The sequence below is a fragment of the Oryzias latipes genome, chromosome 20 (assembly GCF_002234675.1).
Source record: "Oryzias latipes chromosome 20, ASM223467v1".
NCBI classification, from domain to species: domain Eukaryota; kingdom Metazoa; phylum Chordata; class Actinopteri; order Beloniformes; family Adrianichthyidae; genus Oryzias; species Oryzias latipes.
The window spans coordinates 3,610,133-3,628,818 of NC_019878.2; the positions used below are offsets into that span (position 1 = coordinate 3,610,133).

An 18,686-nucleotide genomic window follows, 5' to 3' on the forward strand; every position below is an offset into this window, starting at 1 on the left:
TCAGCAGCATCCTTCTGTAATGAAGCTCCTCAGTGAGGCAGAGTCTTGTTGGTGACACTTTGAGTTCCTGAACGGTTCCTGCCCTGCTCTTCCTCTCATTCTATCTTCAGGTGGATGAGGGTCTGGATGCTGACAGAGAGGATCAATCTGGCCCATAATCTACAGGCTTCCCTTTTGCATTTGCCGGGATTAGAGAAACATCATCTTAAATGCATTGAAGGCGAGCTGACCTGTTGAAGCTTCAGTCGATGATTGTCTTCAGAAGAATGCAGGACTAGTTCGGGTCCCTGCTTGTTTTTAGCCTGTTGAGCGTGGCCCTCTCTGCTGTCAGCTGCCCAGATGTGGCCATGTGGGCGGCGATGAATGGGATCAGATTTGAGCGGGGAATATCAGTCATGACAACACCTTCCTCATGTTTTCAGCTCTGTCCGTGCTGTGACGTGCGTGGGCGGGTTTTGGCAGCGTAGTGGTGCTAACGTTGATGAGGAAACACAGGCTTGGCGTTTTTGTTTGGGACGAGCAGGGACGTACAGATCCATGTCTGAAGTTCCGCGGCTTTCAAAATGCCACCTACACCCACGTTCTGCTCACAGAGCTGTTAGATTCCTCACATTGCAGGTGTCAGAGAAACTGTAGTAGCAGTTGTGTAATCACCCAACTGGCTTCTTTAAAATCTTGAAGTGTTTCACCACTGATTCTGTAATAACGTTTTCATGATTTTCTGTGCTGCAGGAAGTGTCCAGACGGGTTTGAATGTCTTAAAGCAGGAAGAAACCCAAACTACGGTTACACCAGCTTTGACACGTTTGGCTGGGCCTTCCTGTCCCTGTTCCGTCTGATGACTCAGGACTACTGGGAGAACCTTTACCACCAGGTACCCTCAAGGATTATGTCACATATGGGATGTTCCAGGCAGATAATGTACAAAATGTTGCTAGCAGACAGGTTTTGGTGTTCAGTAACATCAGTGATGCCTTTTACAATACTGTAGGGTTGTGCATCAATCAAGGCCAAACCTGCAGTTTCATGTACTTCAAAAACAGTCATAAACTTTAGCCCAACTGAGCATTCAATCCTTATAATAACCGGAGCATATCTGAATGTCATTCTGGCGGTTTAGAGAATGACTGATAGAGGGCTCGTACAAAGTCAAGTCAATCTCCATTCAATGTCAAATGGACCAAATCCTTACCGGTATTAATACCTAGAGCCGGCCTCTGCAGCATATCTGCGTTTCGCCCACGAAACAACATCTGAACTTTTGCAAAGATGGATGTGCATATTGGGCATATTAAATGAAAGTGTTTAGCCGATCACTGCGAGCTCCACGAAGAAAGTGGGTGTGTGTTAGTATAGGGGCAGAGCTAGTAGCACAGACTCTTCGTGGAAGGGGCGGTTCCTCACATTGTGACTTCATAATGTGAGGACCCATTCATTTTCGTGGATTGGGAGGGGCTGGTGCTAACAGCGCAGGTTTTTAGAGGAATACTCAGAAATGGGTGAAAGGATCAAAATACCACTATTGGGTTGTTTTTTTGAGGAAAGAACATTATAATACACTTTTAAAGCTCAAAAATCTGATTTTGCATTATAAAAACCCTTTAACCCCCATTGTTGCTGCTCAGAGTTCAAAGGTTGATGTATGGTGAATCAAAACAGAAGAAAGCTGCACATGCTACAACCATCTTCTTCATTCATCCATTCTGTCCCTACAGACCCTGCGCTCCGCCGGCAAGACATACATGGTGTTCTTTGTCGTGGTCATCTTCCTTGGCTCCTTCTACCTGATCAACCTCATCCTGGCTGTGGTCGCCATGGCGTACGAGGAGCAGAACCAGGCAACCATTGCTGAGGCCTGCCAGAAGGAGAAGGAGTTCCAGCTGGCCATGGAGATTCTCAAAAAAGAACAACAGGTAGATGGAGCAAACACCCTAGAAGCAACCATCTGAATGAACCCTCTGTATGGACAAGCTTCAGGGGGATCTTCAGGACTGTCTCCAGGATCAGAGGCACCATTTGAACCTTGTCTAACTATGGAGGCAGGCACGTGACGTGCACTCAAAGGGCCCTAGGGGTTCTTGGGCACCTGCCCTTTTTGTCTCGTATTGAAAAGTGCCCTAGTGTTGTCTGGTCTTTTTTGTATCAACTCTAATAAATTTCTGTTAGAGATACACGAAATAAATGTTTCCACAAACCCCCCCGAACCCATTTTCTTGTAATCCGGGAGTTCAGCGTAGAACTAAAGAGACGTGACAGAGAAGCAGCTTGAATCTGAGAATTCTGGTCTAACTAGTTGCTGTTCACTGATTTAATGAGCTTAGGTATGGTTCATATTCCAGGAAATCGCTCTATATTAGTCAAGGAGTCACTTTTTACTTTAGCCAGACGTCTGAGCGGTGCATCATTCCATGCAGGGACAGGAAGTTGGGTACTAAGTACAAAATGAACAGAGGAATTTTCAAAATAAATGAACAGTATTTATGGCGAGTTCATAGCTTCCTCACTAAATGTCTAACACTAAATGAATCTATTTAACCAGCGGCACAACTACCTAATTTCTTATGGGTACGGGGCCACATTAAACCCAAAATATTTTCTGATTAGAATTGCCTTCTTCAAACTCTGTATCATTCAGGTTCCCCATCTTTTTGTATCAAAATCGTTCCAGTCACAACAAAAGTCTGTATTTGGAGGATAAGATGCAGAAAAGAATTTAGCTGGGAATCCCAACATAGAGTCTCATTGGGTACAGCTGTCAGGAACAAGAGGTATAGGAGCCAAAATGCAGGAAACTGGGCTTGGCGGCAGAAACGTAAACATTTAATAAATGAACCTAAACAAGAGAAAAACTGTGGAGAAACCAAAAGCAGAAACAGCAGATGACCTGACAGTGTAGAACTGAAAAGCAGACACTTCTACTGACTGTAAACAAGGAACAGAAATGAAGACAACTGTGGATGAATAACATGGACCTGGAGTGGCTGACAGAGGACAGAACACGACCAAAAACTCTACTGAACAACTGAACTTAACAGTAGAATCCTCACAGAAACACCATGACAACATTCAATATTATTCATATGTTCAGCATTCTGGGGATAAATGTTGTAGGAAGTCTGTTTAAAATATCTGGATTAAACATGATTCATGTTGATCACGCCTGCAGCACATTATGCTTCCAGTGTTTTATTGCTTTGATGTCTTCCAAGCATATGATAAAGGCAATGAACACATGTTGACAATACTTTATTTATATGAAGAAATGACAATTGTATCACTTTCACCGAAAGTAGCGGAGTATTTATCTATTAGTAGTTTATTTTAAAACTTTTCTTGGTGTCCATATGTTTGAAGGACACCGTATCTCTTGGTGTCACTGCTTCAGACATTAAGTCGAGAGGTACAAGAGGTAGATATGATTCAGAGCTAGCTTTTCGAGCAGATACTTGGATGCAATTTGGAAATAAGACTCAATTTGATACTCAAAGAACTTCACATTTTTTTCTGCAGCTTGCAGCCTTAATCATCCTTAGACTGCTGAGCACACCGCCTCCCATCACAAATGATTCCCTCTTATCAGGCAGGAAGAGCAGGCCCTGTTGGAATTATCTGATGGTGCTGACAGAAGATCACATTTCTTTCTGTAGATTGCTGTTCAGAAAACAGTTGAATCTGACGCTCGGACGTCTCTCGATGCCTCACCCTTTGGCCCACCACTGGACAGCTTGGAAGAGCGAAGGCGGAGCCAAGCGCTGATGGGTGTTGCTGACTCAGATGCAAACTTATCAGATGAAAAGCTTCTGCAGGTGGACATTACAGATGGGGGGAAGGTAAGGACAAACATATTCAAATAGGTCTTTAGTCTAAAAAAATGTGATTGCAAAAGAAAATCCATAATCTCCTCCCTCTCTCCATATCCAGTCCCTCCATCCCTTCCTCGCCCGCTCCTTCTCCACCAGGACTCGGAGAGGAAGTCAGGTCTCCTCCATTTTTAACTTTCGCCTGAGGAGCCGCGGGTCTGAAGGAGAGATGGCCGACGATGAGTACAGTGTCCCGGGGGATGTGGAAGGAGTCAGGAGTCGCACATACAGTGGAGGAACCTTCAGTGGCATTCTGCCCCAGCCGTGGTCCAAACGACGACTAAGCACCTTCAGCACAGCCAGCAAGAACTCGCAGGTGAGCGGTTTGTGAACTTCATGAAATCACTGATGAAGCCAGTTGATTAGCGAGAAAACGTCTCCACTAAAAAGATTTCAGGTCCAGTTGCTATGACCCAACTTCAAGACAGCAACACCTGGATGAATGAGAACCTACACCGTCAAATACATCAGTAAAAGAAAATTTTACTTGAAAGCAACTTGAACAAAATAAAATAGCATTCAAAATATAGAAAATATAAAATATTTTATATAGACTTTTGTTTTTATTAGATTAAAATTATTCAAAGAAATTCATCTGTATGATTAAAAATGTTTAAAATGTAGCAGTCAGATAATAAATGAGCTATAAACTGATAAGACAGCTGCAGTCAAAAACAGAAATCCAGACTATTATCGAAAGTATTCACTATGTAGCTAAAATGTATGTTCTATCAGAAATAAAGTGCAAGATGTAAAAAAATACTGTAAATAACAAAATACTAGCTATTGTAAAAAAATGTAAACCTAAAAATGCTGACCTTAATTCTAAAATAGTTAATTAAAGAAATAAATGTCACTGATTATACCGCAGAAATGCCAAAATAACAATTTCAGTTTAGATTTGCTGGAAAAATGTGAAAAACATTAATACTGACAAATTTTCAAAAGTCAATACCCATTTATAAGAATGGTAAATTAGGTAAAGTTGAAATCCCATTAGTTGTCATGCACCAAAGTGGATAATCATAGTTAAAAGACCAATGGGAATGCTTTGACAATAGATCAAAAGATGATTGGAGTGGAACTTTAAGAAGCTGCAGGAGAAGTACATGTAGATATGCCAGGTGCAAGATTTGATGAGCATCTATAAAATGGTTGCAGAAAAACTTTAGTCTAAGCTAACAGCTTTAAGATGTCACAGTTCCTGAATCTGATGAGTCATTCCGCTTGCTTGGTTTAAACTGAAAGCTACAGTAGAACATGAATGTGGTGATTGCTGTGCAGTAACATTTGGACTGCTTGGTTTCCGTCTTGCACCCTTTTCCCAGGTGGCAACACGCCGTGATGCAGATTTGAGGTTTCAGATGCTTTCGTTTTCTCGTTCAGTGGACTAACATGGTGTTTGGACCACAGCTGAGGCTCAGCTGCTCCGCTGTGGTGGCCACAAGTGTTTTTGCGAAACTTGAGCAACGGGCACTGACCGTGAAAAGCACAACTGTGGCTTGACAATTTATTTTATGACTTCCAAATGTGAGACACTGATAGAGTATCACATACCTGTGAATTTTCGTGCCTGTTGGTCCCCAAAGGGTCATCTTTAAAGCGCCTCAGCAAAGTCATGCCCGGAATGTGAGACCCTCTAATCACTAATGTAACTCTGACAGCTGTGTGGGCTCTGAACGCGACATTACAGGTTTTAAGGAGGAGGTTTTAGTCACTGGAGGCTTTTTCAGCAACTGAAGGAATTTCTTTCTTTAATGTAAGTCTGTGTTTTAGTGTTTAGGGTGACTTTTGTCCGAAGAATTTTTGAATTTGTAATAAAATTGTGCTTTTGGAAATATTTGTGCTCTAAACCCAAAATGATTGTTCAGAAGGTGACTAAGGGTGTTTTCAGATAGGACACATTTGGTTTGCTTAAAGTGAACCAGAGTTTGTTTCTCCCAATAATCTGCAACAAATATTCATATTAAATGCAACCAAGCGGACCCTGGTCCGGGACCAAGAACCAGTCTTGGACCCATCTTTCCAGGTGGCCTTGGTTCATTTTCAATCAGTCTGAGCTGTGGTGCGCTCAGAGATTCCTCAGTCTAAATACATTCCATCCTAGGAGCAGAACAACTGGACCAGAACGGCCACTGTAGCCGGGCATAATGTGAAGGAAAGAAGCAACAGATAAGCCGCTGACTAATGTAAAGCAACGAATGTCGTGTTATTAAATGACGATGGTGACTGTTGTGACGATGAGAAACAGCAACTCATTGAAATGTGGTCAGATGACTGCATGCTCATTAAAACTACTTTTACACATACACATTGCTTCTCACCGTTTTCCTGACAATCTTCATGTCATAAACACTCATCAGTGTACTGTCATAGCCGCCACCTTCTCAGCAACCGCCTTGCAGCATGCTGCCACCGTACCGAAGTAAAAAGTGCATTAAGATTGGTCAACGGAATATTGCTTGAGTTAGTGAATCATTCCGGCAAGGACTTCCATATTTTCTGCCTCTAGTTCAGAGTTTTAAACCAGAGTGCTTGGTTTATAGGTTGATTGATGACTCTAAATTGTCCCTAGGTGTGTGATTGTGTGGCCCTTTGTCCAGGGTGTACCCCACCTTCGGCCCACAGTAGCCAGGTTAGGCTCTAGCAGCCCTGTGACCCTGAAAGGGATTACATGGGTTTAGAAAATGGATGGATTTCCACTTTATCATATCTCTAAGAAAATATTAAGAGTCTTAATTCAAAGTTTTTTTTTTATATCAGTTTGTAAAATCAAGCTTTTATTTTCCTCTAAGAAAAATGAATTCAAAGAAACCTTCTTGAGACTACGCAGTGGTGTTGTGGTTAGCACGCTGGTCTCACAGTGAGACGGTGTTTGTTCAAATCCTGGCTATGTTCTTTCTGTTGGGAGTTTGCATTTCCTTGCATGCGTAATTTGTGTGTTAATTGATGTGTCATAGTGTGTGTGTTTGCTCTGAAGTGCTCAGGGTGAACCCCGCCTTTACCTGAAATTTTCTGGATCGGCGCCAGCACCCCCATGACCCTGAATGTTGGGGTGAACGCAGCATTAAAGCTGCTGTAAAGAATGACTTCAAAGATCTGACTAAACTTTGAGCAGAACCAGAATCCAGCAGCTCTTTGGATCGCTACTAAAGCGTGTTGTGTGCTTCTGTTTTGTTTTTAGGTGTTTTATCCAACTCTCAACATCAACGGGAAGTTGTTTGTTGCTGTGGATCAGAATGGGGTTTCTCCAGCGCCACTGCAGGGGCAGCTGCCCGCCTGCACCATGGAGAAGGTCAAGGAGGAGAGTGTGAGTCCGGTGTGTGTCTGTGTGTGTTAGTGTGTGTGCACTGCAGTGGAAACAATGGTGGAGCCTGCAGCCATCCAACACTCAAGCATGTGAATTATGAATCAGCGCTATGCATAACTGCGCTCTGATATCATGGCTAAAGACACTCATATGCACACATAACAGTGTCCCAGGAAACAATGCCACGTGCGCAAACGTGCGCATGCGTTTCCCTGTGCTGTGGAATCAGAACCCTGAAGCCTCAGACTCTAAGCCAACACAGACCCGCATTGAGGCGCCCTTCCTCACAACAACACCGGCTCTGTCAACACAGCAGCAGATCACCTGATTAATTAGGAGTTCATTCATTTATACAGGGAAAATGCCAAATCTAGGCAAAACGGTGGAGGAGTATGGCCATCGCACACTGAAGCAGAATGACAAGCGAGCCTTCAAACTCGCCGCTATTCAGCATGAAGGACTTCAGAGGAAGAACGTAACCATCTGATGGGCATTTGTCCTGATGTTGTCCTGGTGACACAACCAGTAAAGTCTTTTGGCTATGTTCACACTGCAGGGCTTAATGCACAATTCCGATTTTTTGAAAAAATCCGATATTTTTGCAAGTCCGTTCACATTTCCAATTAAATGCGAACTTTTGTGATCTCCTGTGTGACCGTGAAATGACCCAGAAGTGACCCGCATGTGCAGAAGAGTATTCAACGGTGAACGACGTGACTCGTTGTCTGTGGAAGTAGCTAACATTAATAATGGATGTTAACAACAGTGTTGTCAACAGCGGAGCTCTTCTCGCATTATTACATTTATTTTCACAAAGGAGCCAGCACAATTACAATCTTCTCATTTAAAGAAGGCATTGGAGCCGGGATCGTCTGGACCCACTGTTGTGGAATGGAATTGTGTATGTGCTGAGGCCGTGCGTGCGTGTGTAAGAGAGAGGAGAGAGCGCGTGCAGCGTTAGAGAATGAGGGGGGCAGTGGGGGCGCGTTCATGTCGTGTGTTACGGAGGAAGGAGAACAGTAATAAAAGAAGGCTCCCCCCAGAATAAATGATATTGACTCTTGATAAACCCGCTCTGGAGAATCTGAGGGTCCGAACGGGGATGTGAACCATGAAGGAGGATCCGCCTTTCCGACTCGTGCTTCTGGCCACGGTCGGAAAGGAAAAAAAGTCATTGCGGGAAAGGTTCAACACCACGCTCGGCCATTAAGCTGGAAATTTAAAAAAAAACGCCCGGTTGGGATAAGAGCCCTCGAGTTTGGCCTGAATAGAGCTGTCACCCCAAATATGAATCCAATCGGTGACCTCGCTTCCCTTCCACTGACTGGTCTCAGCAGCATCGTCCACCGTGGTTGATGTTTATGTTCTTGTTTCTGCCTACTTCATTGCAGAATTATGAAGTTTGGAGCGTCAATGACGTACGGGTCGGATACATGTGGCCTGGCCGGTCAGACGGCGGTTGCATTTGAAAAGATTGGATATGTATTGGATTCAGGACCACATACCCAAGTGGCCTGGGTCGCATTTGAAAAGATCGGATCTGTGTCGTTCAGACTGTCATGAAAAGATCAGATTCAGGTTGCATAGGGGCAAAAAAATCGGAATTGGCTCGTTTCAGCCTGCAGTGTGAACGTAGCCTTTGTTCTCCACTCAAGTCTTTCCTCATCAAGGAATGATGTTAACCACAAGTAAAGGCAGAGCAGGCCAGATCCAGCTGATGACGAGTACATTATTATTATAATTATGCAGCTTTTAGATGCTTTTAGCCAAAGTGATTCAGGGTTTGTTGGATTTAATAGCAGCGGGGGGTGTGAGGGTCTTACCAAAGGACACTCCGGTTGGTCAGCCTGTGATTTGATCCTCTGACCAACCAATTAGTTGACAGTTGCATGTGAATTAGACTTTAGTGACGATGCTACAACAGACAGAGACATGAGAGGTAATCACAGACACAGAATCTGAGTAGGAAAATACTTCAAATCAAAGAAAAATGTTTGTTAAAAATCTGATGATAATAATAGTGTTAAGAAGGACCGTAAGGCAGAGGTCTCCTGCCTTTTTTAGATTGGATGAGGTTGAAGGTGGCATTACCTTTTTAGTTTTTCAAGTTAAAATGCTCCTATTAAATATATAGTTTAAAAAGTTTGAAGATTTCTGTTTATAGAGGATAAAGATTCAAAAAACAAAGTTGTTGATTTGTAGAAGTGGTTTCAGATTCATAAAAATTAAGTGAAGGCAATTTACTAGTGTCATTTTTTCATAAAATCGCATTTTAACATTTATAATCCTGGCAGAGTTTGTAAAAAGTGACACAACTGTCAGAAGTCAGAGCTCTGTCTCCTCCTCTGGTCACCAGTGGGAACTGTGTCCAGAGTTATAACCACACTACATCTCCCAGCAACCCCAGCGTACACTTCCTGGACACCATTGAATGACTTTTTCATTCAAGCAACCACAGCCTACGTAAGCACTGCACTGAGTGAAGCTCAGTGAGACGTATTCTTTGTGCCACTCTGCCTTCCTTACTGAGTGTTGATATTCTGTCTCCTGACCCTGTTTCTGACTCTGTTTGCCTGCTGCCTGCCACGACTCTCGCCTGGATCCTGAATACCGCGTCTCTCCTCTGATTATCTCTTGCCTGTTATTGACTCCTCCTTGCCTGACTCTGATTCAGCTTTGTGGACTTTCAGCTGAGCTAATAATCCTGCTGCATTTTGACCCAAGCGTCTGTTCTTGTGACGAATAACTAGTGTTTTCTATATTTAATGAAAAACATGAATTCACTGTGTCTGCAACTGTATTAGCAGCGTACGCGTAACATTAGAGAGTCGGTCGCTGCATGTTTGCCAAAGTGGGTTTGTTACGTGGGAACAACTGTCTAAATAAATCCGTCTTCTTAGGAAAATTCCTGCTTTTGTCTGTAAGTAGCAGAGATATTTTTCTTTGAAGTCTTAGGCTCTTCCTCCATTTCCTCAGCAGCTCTTGTCTGCCCAAAGAAAATTTCCAAAAACGTTTGTTTTTTGTTACTTTTGTTAACTCAGGACCTTTAATTTAAAGGTCGCAGCAACTGCTGTAAGAAGGAAGTAAATGTATTTGAGTCACGTGACAGCAGCGAACGACTTGACATGCGTCAAGAGTAAGTCGTGGATGGATGTGGTGGACAGAATCTGGTAGTTTTCCCCAAACTAAACCTTTTTCAGTATGAGAAAATAAACAAATGGACTGCAAACTAAATAAACATGCATCTAAAAAAAAATCCATAATTTTTCCACATTTTTTCAGCCTACTTAAGACCATTTTAGAGATGAAAAAAGTTATCATATGTTGTTATTTTTTGTCTGCTACCTGGTAGCAATTGATCCACAGACTGGGATCGCTCCATGGCCTGGGGCTTGGGAACCACTGGTGATAGGTTTTTCTTTCAGAAGCTATCCAAGACATAAAAGACGACGCTTTCTGCATAGAGAAGGTGTTTCGGGACTGAGCCCCCCATGTGGCTGTAATTGCTGTTATGCTTGGAGATAAAAAGTCGTGTCAGACACTTTTATCCAAAGAGACATTTACATTTGATCAATTTGAAGAAACTTGGGGATATGTGTCTTGGTTAAGGGAAAAATGACTGACAAAGCCTGGAACTCCTAACCAAATAATTACCTGAAAGTTTAACCTGGTGTGCTCGTCTAGCAGCAACAGGCTTTCGTAGGCTGTAACCTCTCAAAATGCAGCGTTGTTTAAGAAGCTGGAAAAACACCCCAGACTTTTTTGGCGCACTCAGCTTTGGAGCACTCATCCCCCGGATGAGCTGTGCCTGCAAAAACGTATGGACTCCCATCCTGCATTGTGCCCAGCGGACGTGATAATCACATCGCACTTGCAGTGCATGACTCACTGACAAAGCAGAGATGGAGAAAACCCCTCCGTTTGTTTATGTACGTTCACCTTTTGAGCTGGACTGGAGACAAGTTACATAACAAAGTCAACACAGTGTCTGGAACACAGGAGTTCAAGGCATTTTATGCCACTGAAGAAACAATCTGGTGTGTGTTTTTTAAACATAATTAAAATTCACCTTAACAGAGTCCAGAGCAGCTGTGAAGGCAGGGAGCCTTCTGCCAAAAGAGACCTGTTTATTTAAAACCCTTTTTATAGTTTCTACTTTTCCAATGAAGTGTATGGTGACGGTGGAACGTGGCAGTTTATGCTGGCAGGTATCTTGTCCCTCTTACCTGCTCTCAAGTTGCCCAGAAGATCTCTCTTATGCAACAAGGGAAAAGAGATGTGGTAACAGACCGCCTGCAGTGGTAGTCAAGGTTTTCAACCTTCAGCCTCCGTATGGTGCTCATCATGTATTTGGGTAGTTTTTACATTTTCCAAGAATTAAAAAAGTTCTCAAAGAGTGACTGTAGAGCAGCTGAATCACAGATAAGATGGGTGATTGACTTCTGTCTTTGGAATAGTTTGGTCATTTAGACCTACACTTGTCTATGTGGGTCTTTGGTTTTAGAAAACATGACTGTACTAAAGAAATACTGCTGACTAGCTCCGACATCGGTTGGATGGACAAATTGACTTTAATTAAAAATCTGTAGCAAACCAACACTTATAGATTTAGGGTGTATTCAAGCTGGACACATTTGGTTCACTTAAAGTGAACCAAAGTTTGTTTCCTCAGACAAACCGTAACAATTTTTCAGTCTGAATACACCCAAGCGGACTCTGGTCTGGGAACCGCTCTCTGACCCATCTTTTGAGGTGTTCTTGGTTCGTTTCCAATCGGACTGAGCTTCCATTCGCTCTGAGTTTCCTCAGACTGGGGTGCAACAACTGGACCAAAACGGGCACCGTACCCAACGAAAACAGAGTAGTAATGTAACAACGGTTGAGCCGTGGACAAATCTGTCCAAATATAAATCAGAACAACTCAATCTAAATGTGGTTGGATGAATGCAGACTCTTTTAGCATGACACACATTCTTCTCCCTGTTTTCCAGGCAATCTATGTCATAAACACTCATCGGTGTACCTTCTTAGCTGTCTTTGTGTCAGTAACTGCCCTGCATCATGATTCCACCGGACCAAAAAAACCAAGTGTTGAGCCTGACGTTTATTACAGACATCCAAAACTTGTGAGCGAAATACAAAGTTTGAATAATCTAATAGTTGTTTGCTCTGTCCTCGTAACTCATAACCAATAAGATAAGATGAGATAAAATATGCCGTTATTGTCACTGTCCACTTGGACCATGAAATTGAAGTGAGTGAAGAGATCTTTAGTCACATGTTTTTTTTTACAGGCTTTAGTCTGGAACAGGTTTAGGACTCAATCAGAACCAAATTAAGTGGACTGGGTCTAGACCAACAGACGTTTCCAGTCTGATAGCACCCTTAGTTTAGAATATTGTCTAAATAAAATGTGCTATCAGTGATAATGCTTTATAAAAACAATTCCCCCCCCAGATATTGCATTATGAAGTTATCAAAGGGTAAATGGGGTACACTCCTCAAAGGCCTAAAGTGCTTTACAGTCACAGTCCCATTCTCCCATTCACACATGGATGCTGAACACTGGTGCTAACCTTCCACCAGGAGCAATGTAGGGTTCAGTGTCTTGCCCAAGGACACATGGGGGGAATCAAACCTGCTGGACAGAGGTCGACTGCGCTACCGCTGCACCACGGCCGCGGGTGAAGATTACCAGATATGGCCATTCTAGTCTGCCTTACATAACAAGCACCTACTGAAGAAATGTTGCTGCGACCTAACCACAAATGATCCTGAGATTTGGATTGCTGCTATTAGGTTGTGACTAATCCAAAAGACTGCAGGCTGGGCAAAATCTGACCCTTACCGACATTCACGAGAAATGAACAAACTTGTTTTTTTCTGATACTAAAGGAAGTTTTATTTTGGAAAAATACTGGATTCTGTTCTTCACATCTGTCTGTCTTGACGTGTCACATGACTTTAAGCAGCTACTCGGACCGCTAAATTAGTAATCCGAAGCTAAAAAGCCAATAAAAAAACGAACAACAAAACTGTATTTGGAAAGTTCCTTTAGGGAGAAAAGAGCCAGTGAAACCGAAAAAGAACATTTGACTTCAAATAAAAAAATAAAGCTGCTGTTTACAGAAAAAAATAGGAATTTTGCTTCAAATATGGATTTATTGAGCCACCTATCAGAAGCTACTCTGCATATATCACATTTGCAGATAGTGAAGTTGCAAAGACAGTGGATTTGTGTTATTATATTTAGAAAATACCAATATTACAACGGTTGTGTCATTTTATTTTGCTTTATTTATCCATCATTAAAAGTTAGACATGGTTAAAGTTAGCGTCAAGTTGTAAGCATCCACTTCTACGTAAAAGGGAACATTTTCATCCCAAAGTTTAAGTTTAAACCAGCGGCAAACATTTTACAGAAAATGTTCCTCTGGATGTCATTGTTATTTTTTTGTTAAAAAATAAACAACAAATCAGGATTTATGGAAAAACTAAATATGATGAATCTTTTTGCCCTGAAACTTAGACTGGTGTCAGTTCTCTGTGTTATAAAGACGTTCTAAAAAATAAAATCTAATTTTGCTTTAATTCAATTATTTACAAATCAGAAACAACGTCTACAAATCAACAATTTTGTTTCATTGATTCTTTGTGATCTGTAAAAAATAAAAATCTACTAATGTTGTTATATTATTTTTAAACTAAATTTCTTGAAGGAGCATTTTAATTTTAAAATGAGCTTTTTAAATGCAAACTTCGGCCCCCGTCAGACCGATCCATGAAAAAATTGTGGGACATTAAACCACCCTGTGGCCTGAAAAAGGTTGGAGAGCACCGGCGTAGACGACATGAGCTCTGGCTCTCACACAAAGCTTCATCCTGAATTAAAAATGGACAACAATGGTAAAAGCATTTTGAGAAATTAGTTAAATTAGATTAGATCGATTGAATTAAATGAGATTGAAAATGTCTAGCCGGAGCAAATGCCTGGGGACTCTTCACAACAGCAGCTTTCCACATCCATGATAGAGGCTCAACAGTGCACCAGTAACTTAACATCTCAGCTATTTGGTTTGATGTGTGGTTTGCACCATGACTGGTGATGCAGAATGTGCAGAAAGATCTGCTGGACAGCTCTTCATTCACTTATGCGTCCATCATATAGGGGCACAATGAGGAGGTTCCCAGAACAACCATCCCTGTGTGTCTGTAAGGCCCCTAACATTCTACTTTAAAGACCCACACAGATGAAAATGGTGGTTTTGGTGTTTTTAACAAGTTCTTGTGGCATTTTTCTGATGATGGTGGACATAGATAAAGAATGTTGAGCTTAAAATTGAATTTTTTAGTATTTCCTAATCCAAATAGTTGAAAAAGAGGATCAGACGAATATCAAATATCTTTATTTGTTGCGTAGAAAATACGCTGGGCGGGCACAAGCTCCCTGCTCCGCTCAGCAATGGGGAGGGGTAGGGGGGCGGGGTTGCTCCACACTAACAAACTCAGAGGTGAATTTCTAATAAACTCCTGCCGCTCTGCAGAAACTAAGTCCTAGAAAGTGACGTTTGTTTTTATTTTGCCCATAAACAGCATAATCATAATTAAAGACCACTTGGAACACTTTGAAAATAGATCAAAAGAGATCAGAGTGAGAATTTAAGTCATCAAGATGGCATTCTCACTGAATATCCAAATGCTCTTCTCAAGGATTAGTGAAAGCCCTTTTTCAAACTTCTTTCAAACAGCTAAAGTTGACATCTTAACCTTTACCACACTGAACTCTCATTTCCACCTTCTATATTCATAATCTCAATAGATTATTAACAATCACTTCTTATGATCATACTTAGGGGATGGTGGGGAGATAGATTGACCAGAAGGTACAGAGCCTCGCTTCACCACAGACTTGAAAAAACTCGCCTTTCAGGTGTCTGTTGTAAACATTAAGGAACTCAAGGCAGACCTATGAGTGCAGCGTCCTGCTGGGGTGTTGGGTTATCGGTGCACAGCTGATCTCCTCACATAGAGGTGAAAACCTGCTGTTCTGAAGAGTCTGCAGACATTTGCTCCAGATGGACGTTTCAGAACTGCTGTGTACCTTATACTCAGACCTATTTTCTTCAACTAATCACTGCTGTGACAACTAAAAGACTGAAAGTTCAAACACAGTTGAAAAGTTTCCAGATAAATGGGAGGAAGTGAATTGAAACCGCAGGGCGTGCGTTGGAGTGCACGGCTGGTGTGGGGTCAGTTTATAGTTTCATGTTTTGACACAAAGTATTTTTGCCTCCTCTTATTCTCGAGGCGCGCAGACCTGCTGAGACTGATGCAGACGCGAGTGGGAGGCAGAGGGAGCGCTCTTTATTGCCACGGAAATGTCCCCATGGCAACCCACAGCAGCAGAATCAGCACCCGGGTGGCTGCTGTTAGAGCGTGCACACCCGTGTGTTTTCCTGGTGCTTTCCAGCCAAACACACAAGCAGTATGTAGGCGTTTTGGGGGCGGCAACCTTCAGGCCCATCCGTCATGTCTCAGCGGAGGGACAGTTACCAGGAACTGTTATGCAACCGCACCTGGGCAAACCGGGTTCACGCAGGTTCTTTGTTGCACAGAAATCTAAAACTCACAGGGGACCTCGGCGTGGTTTCAGCTTTGCAAGCGTCTGACCAACAGCTGAGGACAACTCACACCCACAGACCTTGATCAAAAAATCGGTTTCACTTTAATAAACTTGATACCAAAGCAGTGATTTTTTAAATTCATTTCCAAGTACAAACATGTAGTTATCAGCTGGAAAAGTTCATTTCAGTTTATTTATGAAGCGCTGATTCACAACCGAGGTTCCCTCAAGCAGCTGCACCAAAAACAGCGAGAAAGATCAGCCAAGCAGATGGAGAGATGATTGTTTCGCTCTACTTCTACTAAGCCCAATTACCTTAACCCTAAATACAAGATCCAAAAATAATTGACATGAAATTTAATTAAAAAATAAAATAGAATCAAAAAAGGAAGGCCGACATTTTTTTTATTTAATCATATTTTACAAAAAAGGAAATTTGATTAAATTTTCCACTTCAGCCTTATGAAGAAAAAACACTTTCTTCTGGGTGTTTTTCATTCATGCTGTCATGTTTGTGGAATTTCATTGTTAAAACAAGATCAGAAAAAATGGTCAACTAGAAAAAGTTACATTACAGATTAAAAGCAGAATTCATGACTTGGTGATTCTGAATCATCTCTTCAAGAACTGAAGTTTTCTTCTAAAGTTTCAAAGTTACCAATCTATTTTTTATTTCACTTCACAAAAATAAACATGAAAAAAACTAGAAAGCAATAATAACAATATTCAATTTTTTTTATCAAGTTTTATAGAGGAGTGCCTGTTTTGCATGGTTGTTTGATGTGATCTATGAAAATCCTGCAGCTGTTTGTTTAAGTGAAAATGACAAAGCTGCAGATACAATCAGAGCTGCTGCTCCATCATGCCTCTGAATCACCAAACAGCGGGCAGGATCGGCTTCTGTTGCCCCGGTGATGGGGGAAATGCTCACAACTAAATGACAGGGACGGGTTTGACCCGTGTTCCATGAGGAAAGGAAAGCTGTTGCAGGTTTGACTCCTCCACCAACTCCCCTTCCTTCCCTGCTCCATCTCTCAGGTCCCCACGTCCACCACAGAGCTCAGTACCATGCTGCTGCCTCGGCCTTCATCCACAAACGGCTCGGAAAGGCGAGGAAGAGCACCGAGCGCAACCAGCTACCTCACAGATGCCATGGAAGGTAAACGCTGATTGTTTACTTTCTCCTTCAAGCAGCAGTCCAGCCTGCAGGTTCTTCAGTCTCAACTCAACCAAGGGGAAATTCCACAATAGAAAAATGCCACTGTGCACCTGAAGGAATTAAACCAGTTTTTAGAGCTTTAATTTTTACCTGATATGCACAAATCTCATGTGACGGTGTTAAAACACAGACCTTCACCCACACATTATTATTGAGTTTGTCAGATAAGTGAAACGTGTGTGTGGGAAACACTGGATTTGTTTGTGTGTGAAACAGGCAGAAAAGGGACACTGAAACACGATGAAGGAAGAAAAAGGAGCAGAGCGTCATTGAGGTCAAGTTTAGGCTGAGAATATTCATCTGTTCAGATTTTGACCAACGTTTGTGCAAATCTGTCCACTTTATTTATGTGCTTGTATTTAATGTGTTGTGAGGACTTCCTCTGATAGCAACACAATGCCTTCTGGGTCTTGTAGTTTATGAAGTGTAAGAAGTCAGTTCTGATATGGGGAAACTTGATTTTTAGTCCGCAAACTAAGTTAAACGCAAGATGAAGTTAAGCTTTTATGAGGTTATTCAAATGAACTGAAGATGATTGAATGTCCTCATGAGAACAGCTGTTCAAACTCGTGCGTTGAAGCTGCGCTGAGTCACTTCATCTTCACTCAGCAGTTGTTGCTCCTAAAGAAACAGACTTTTAGAAAGCAAAGTATACAGTGCCTTCAATAATCTTTATTGAATATACAGTACAGACCTGTCTCATTTTTGAGTTGCTAAAATTTAGTACTCGTTTATAATCCATCCATCCCCAAATGGGAATTGTGCAGGTTTAGAAAATGTGACTCTTAATGGGTGTTTACAACTGTATTAGTGGGAGATTCTTGAAGCAATCCTTTTGAGTTCATTTCAGTTGAGATAGTAAAGTTTGAGACATAAAAACATCAGAGATGGAAAATGGAGATGGGGATCAGGCAGCGTGTTCTCCAATGAAACTGTGTTTTCAACAAACGCACATTTGTTTGTTCCAAGTTTTCATTTGACCTTCATTTGTTGTCATTCATCCCTCAGCCTCTGAAATCACTGTCGTTTTCTTTGTCCTATTTTCCTATTGACCTGCAGAGCTGGAGGAGTCACATAAGAAATGCCACCCCTGCTGGTATGTTTTTGCTCACCAGTACCTGGTGTGGGAGTGCTCCCCCTGCTGGCTGAGGCTGAAGCAGCTAGTGAAGATCATGGTGACGGACCCCTTCCTGGACCTGGCCATCACAGTGTGCATTGTGCTGAACACGCTCTTCATGGCCATGGAGCACTACCCCATGACGGAAGAATTCAACGGCATGCTCACCATCGGAAACCTGGTAAGGGTTAGTTAGCATGGCGGTTTGTTCCTGTCTGGACTGTTCCACTGGCTCCAGTTTTCACATCTGAGTTTGTTGTGAGGTCTGTGCTCGTGTATGCGTGGAGGCTGAGCCCCTTTCTTAGGCATTCAAACGTTTAGGGAAATAATAATGTAGTGGAGGGTCCAGTTTCTGTTTTGGTGATTCAGTGATTCTTTTCTCTGAGAGTTTTTTTTGAAACTTTTCCTTAAACAGAGTGAAGGAATGTCCCCCAAAAAGCTCATTCAGCAAACAAACCTGAAGCAAGTTGCTATGCAAAGGTGAAAAAACAACAAGACCCATTTGGAAACCACCTCTGGACATGTGACACCACTTTAAAACTTGAAAACCTGTTGAT

General features: G+C 42.1%; 1 protein-coding gene across 3 annotated transcripts in view; it reads left to right on the forward strand.

Moving 5' to 3' along the window:
- LOC101167997 (sodium channel protein type 4 subunit alpha B) overlaps positions 1 to 18,686 on the forward strand; it is a 256,928-nt gene that overhangs the window by 121,628 nt on the left and 116,614 nt on the right. For 2 of the 3 annotated variants that reach the window (XM_020712432.2, XM_020712431.2), the window contains exons 10-16: positions 733 to 874; positions 1,716 to 1,913; positions 3,648 to 3,830; positions 3,922 to 4,176; positions 7,045 to 7,179; positions 16,832 to 16,952; positions 18,072 to 18,310. In XM_020712432.2, coding sequence (XP_020568091.1) covers positions 733 to 874; positions 1,716 to 1,913; positions 3,648 to 3,830; positions 3,922 to 4,176; positions 7,045 to 7,179; positions 16,832 to 16,952; positions 18,072 to 18,310 — 1,273 coding nt within the window. The remainder of the gene's footprint in view (positions 1 to 732; positions 875 to 1,715; positions 1,914 to 3,647; positions 3,831 to 3,921; positions 4,177 to 7,044; positions 7,180 to 16,831; positions 16,953 to 18,071; positions 18,311 to 18,686) is intronic. The other variant, XM_020712433.2, reaches the window with a different exon arrangement.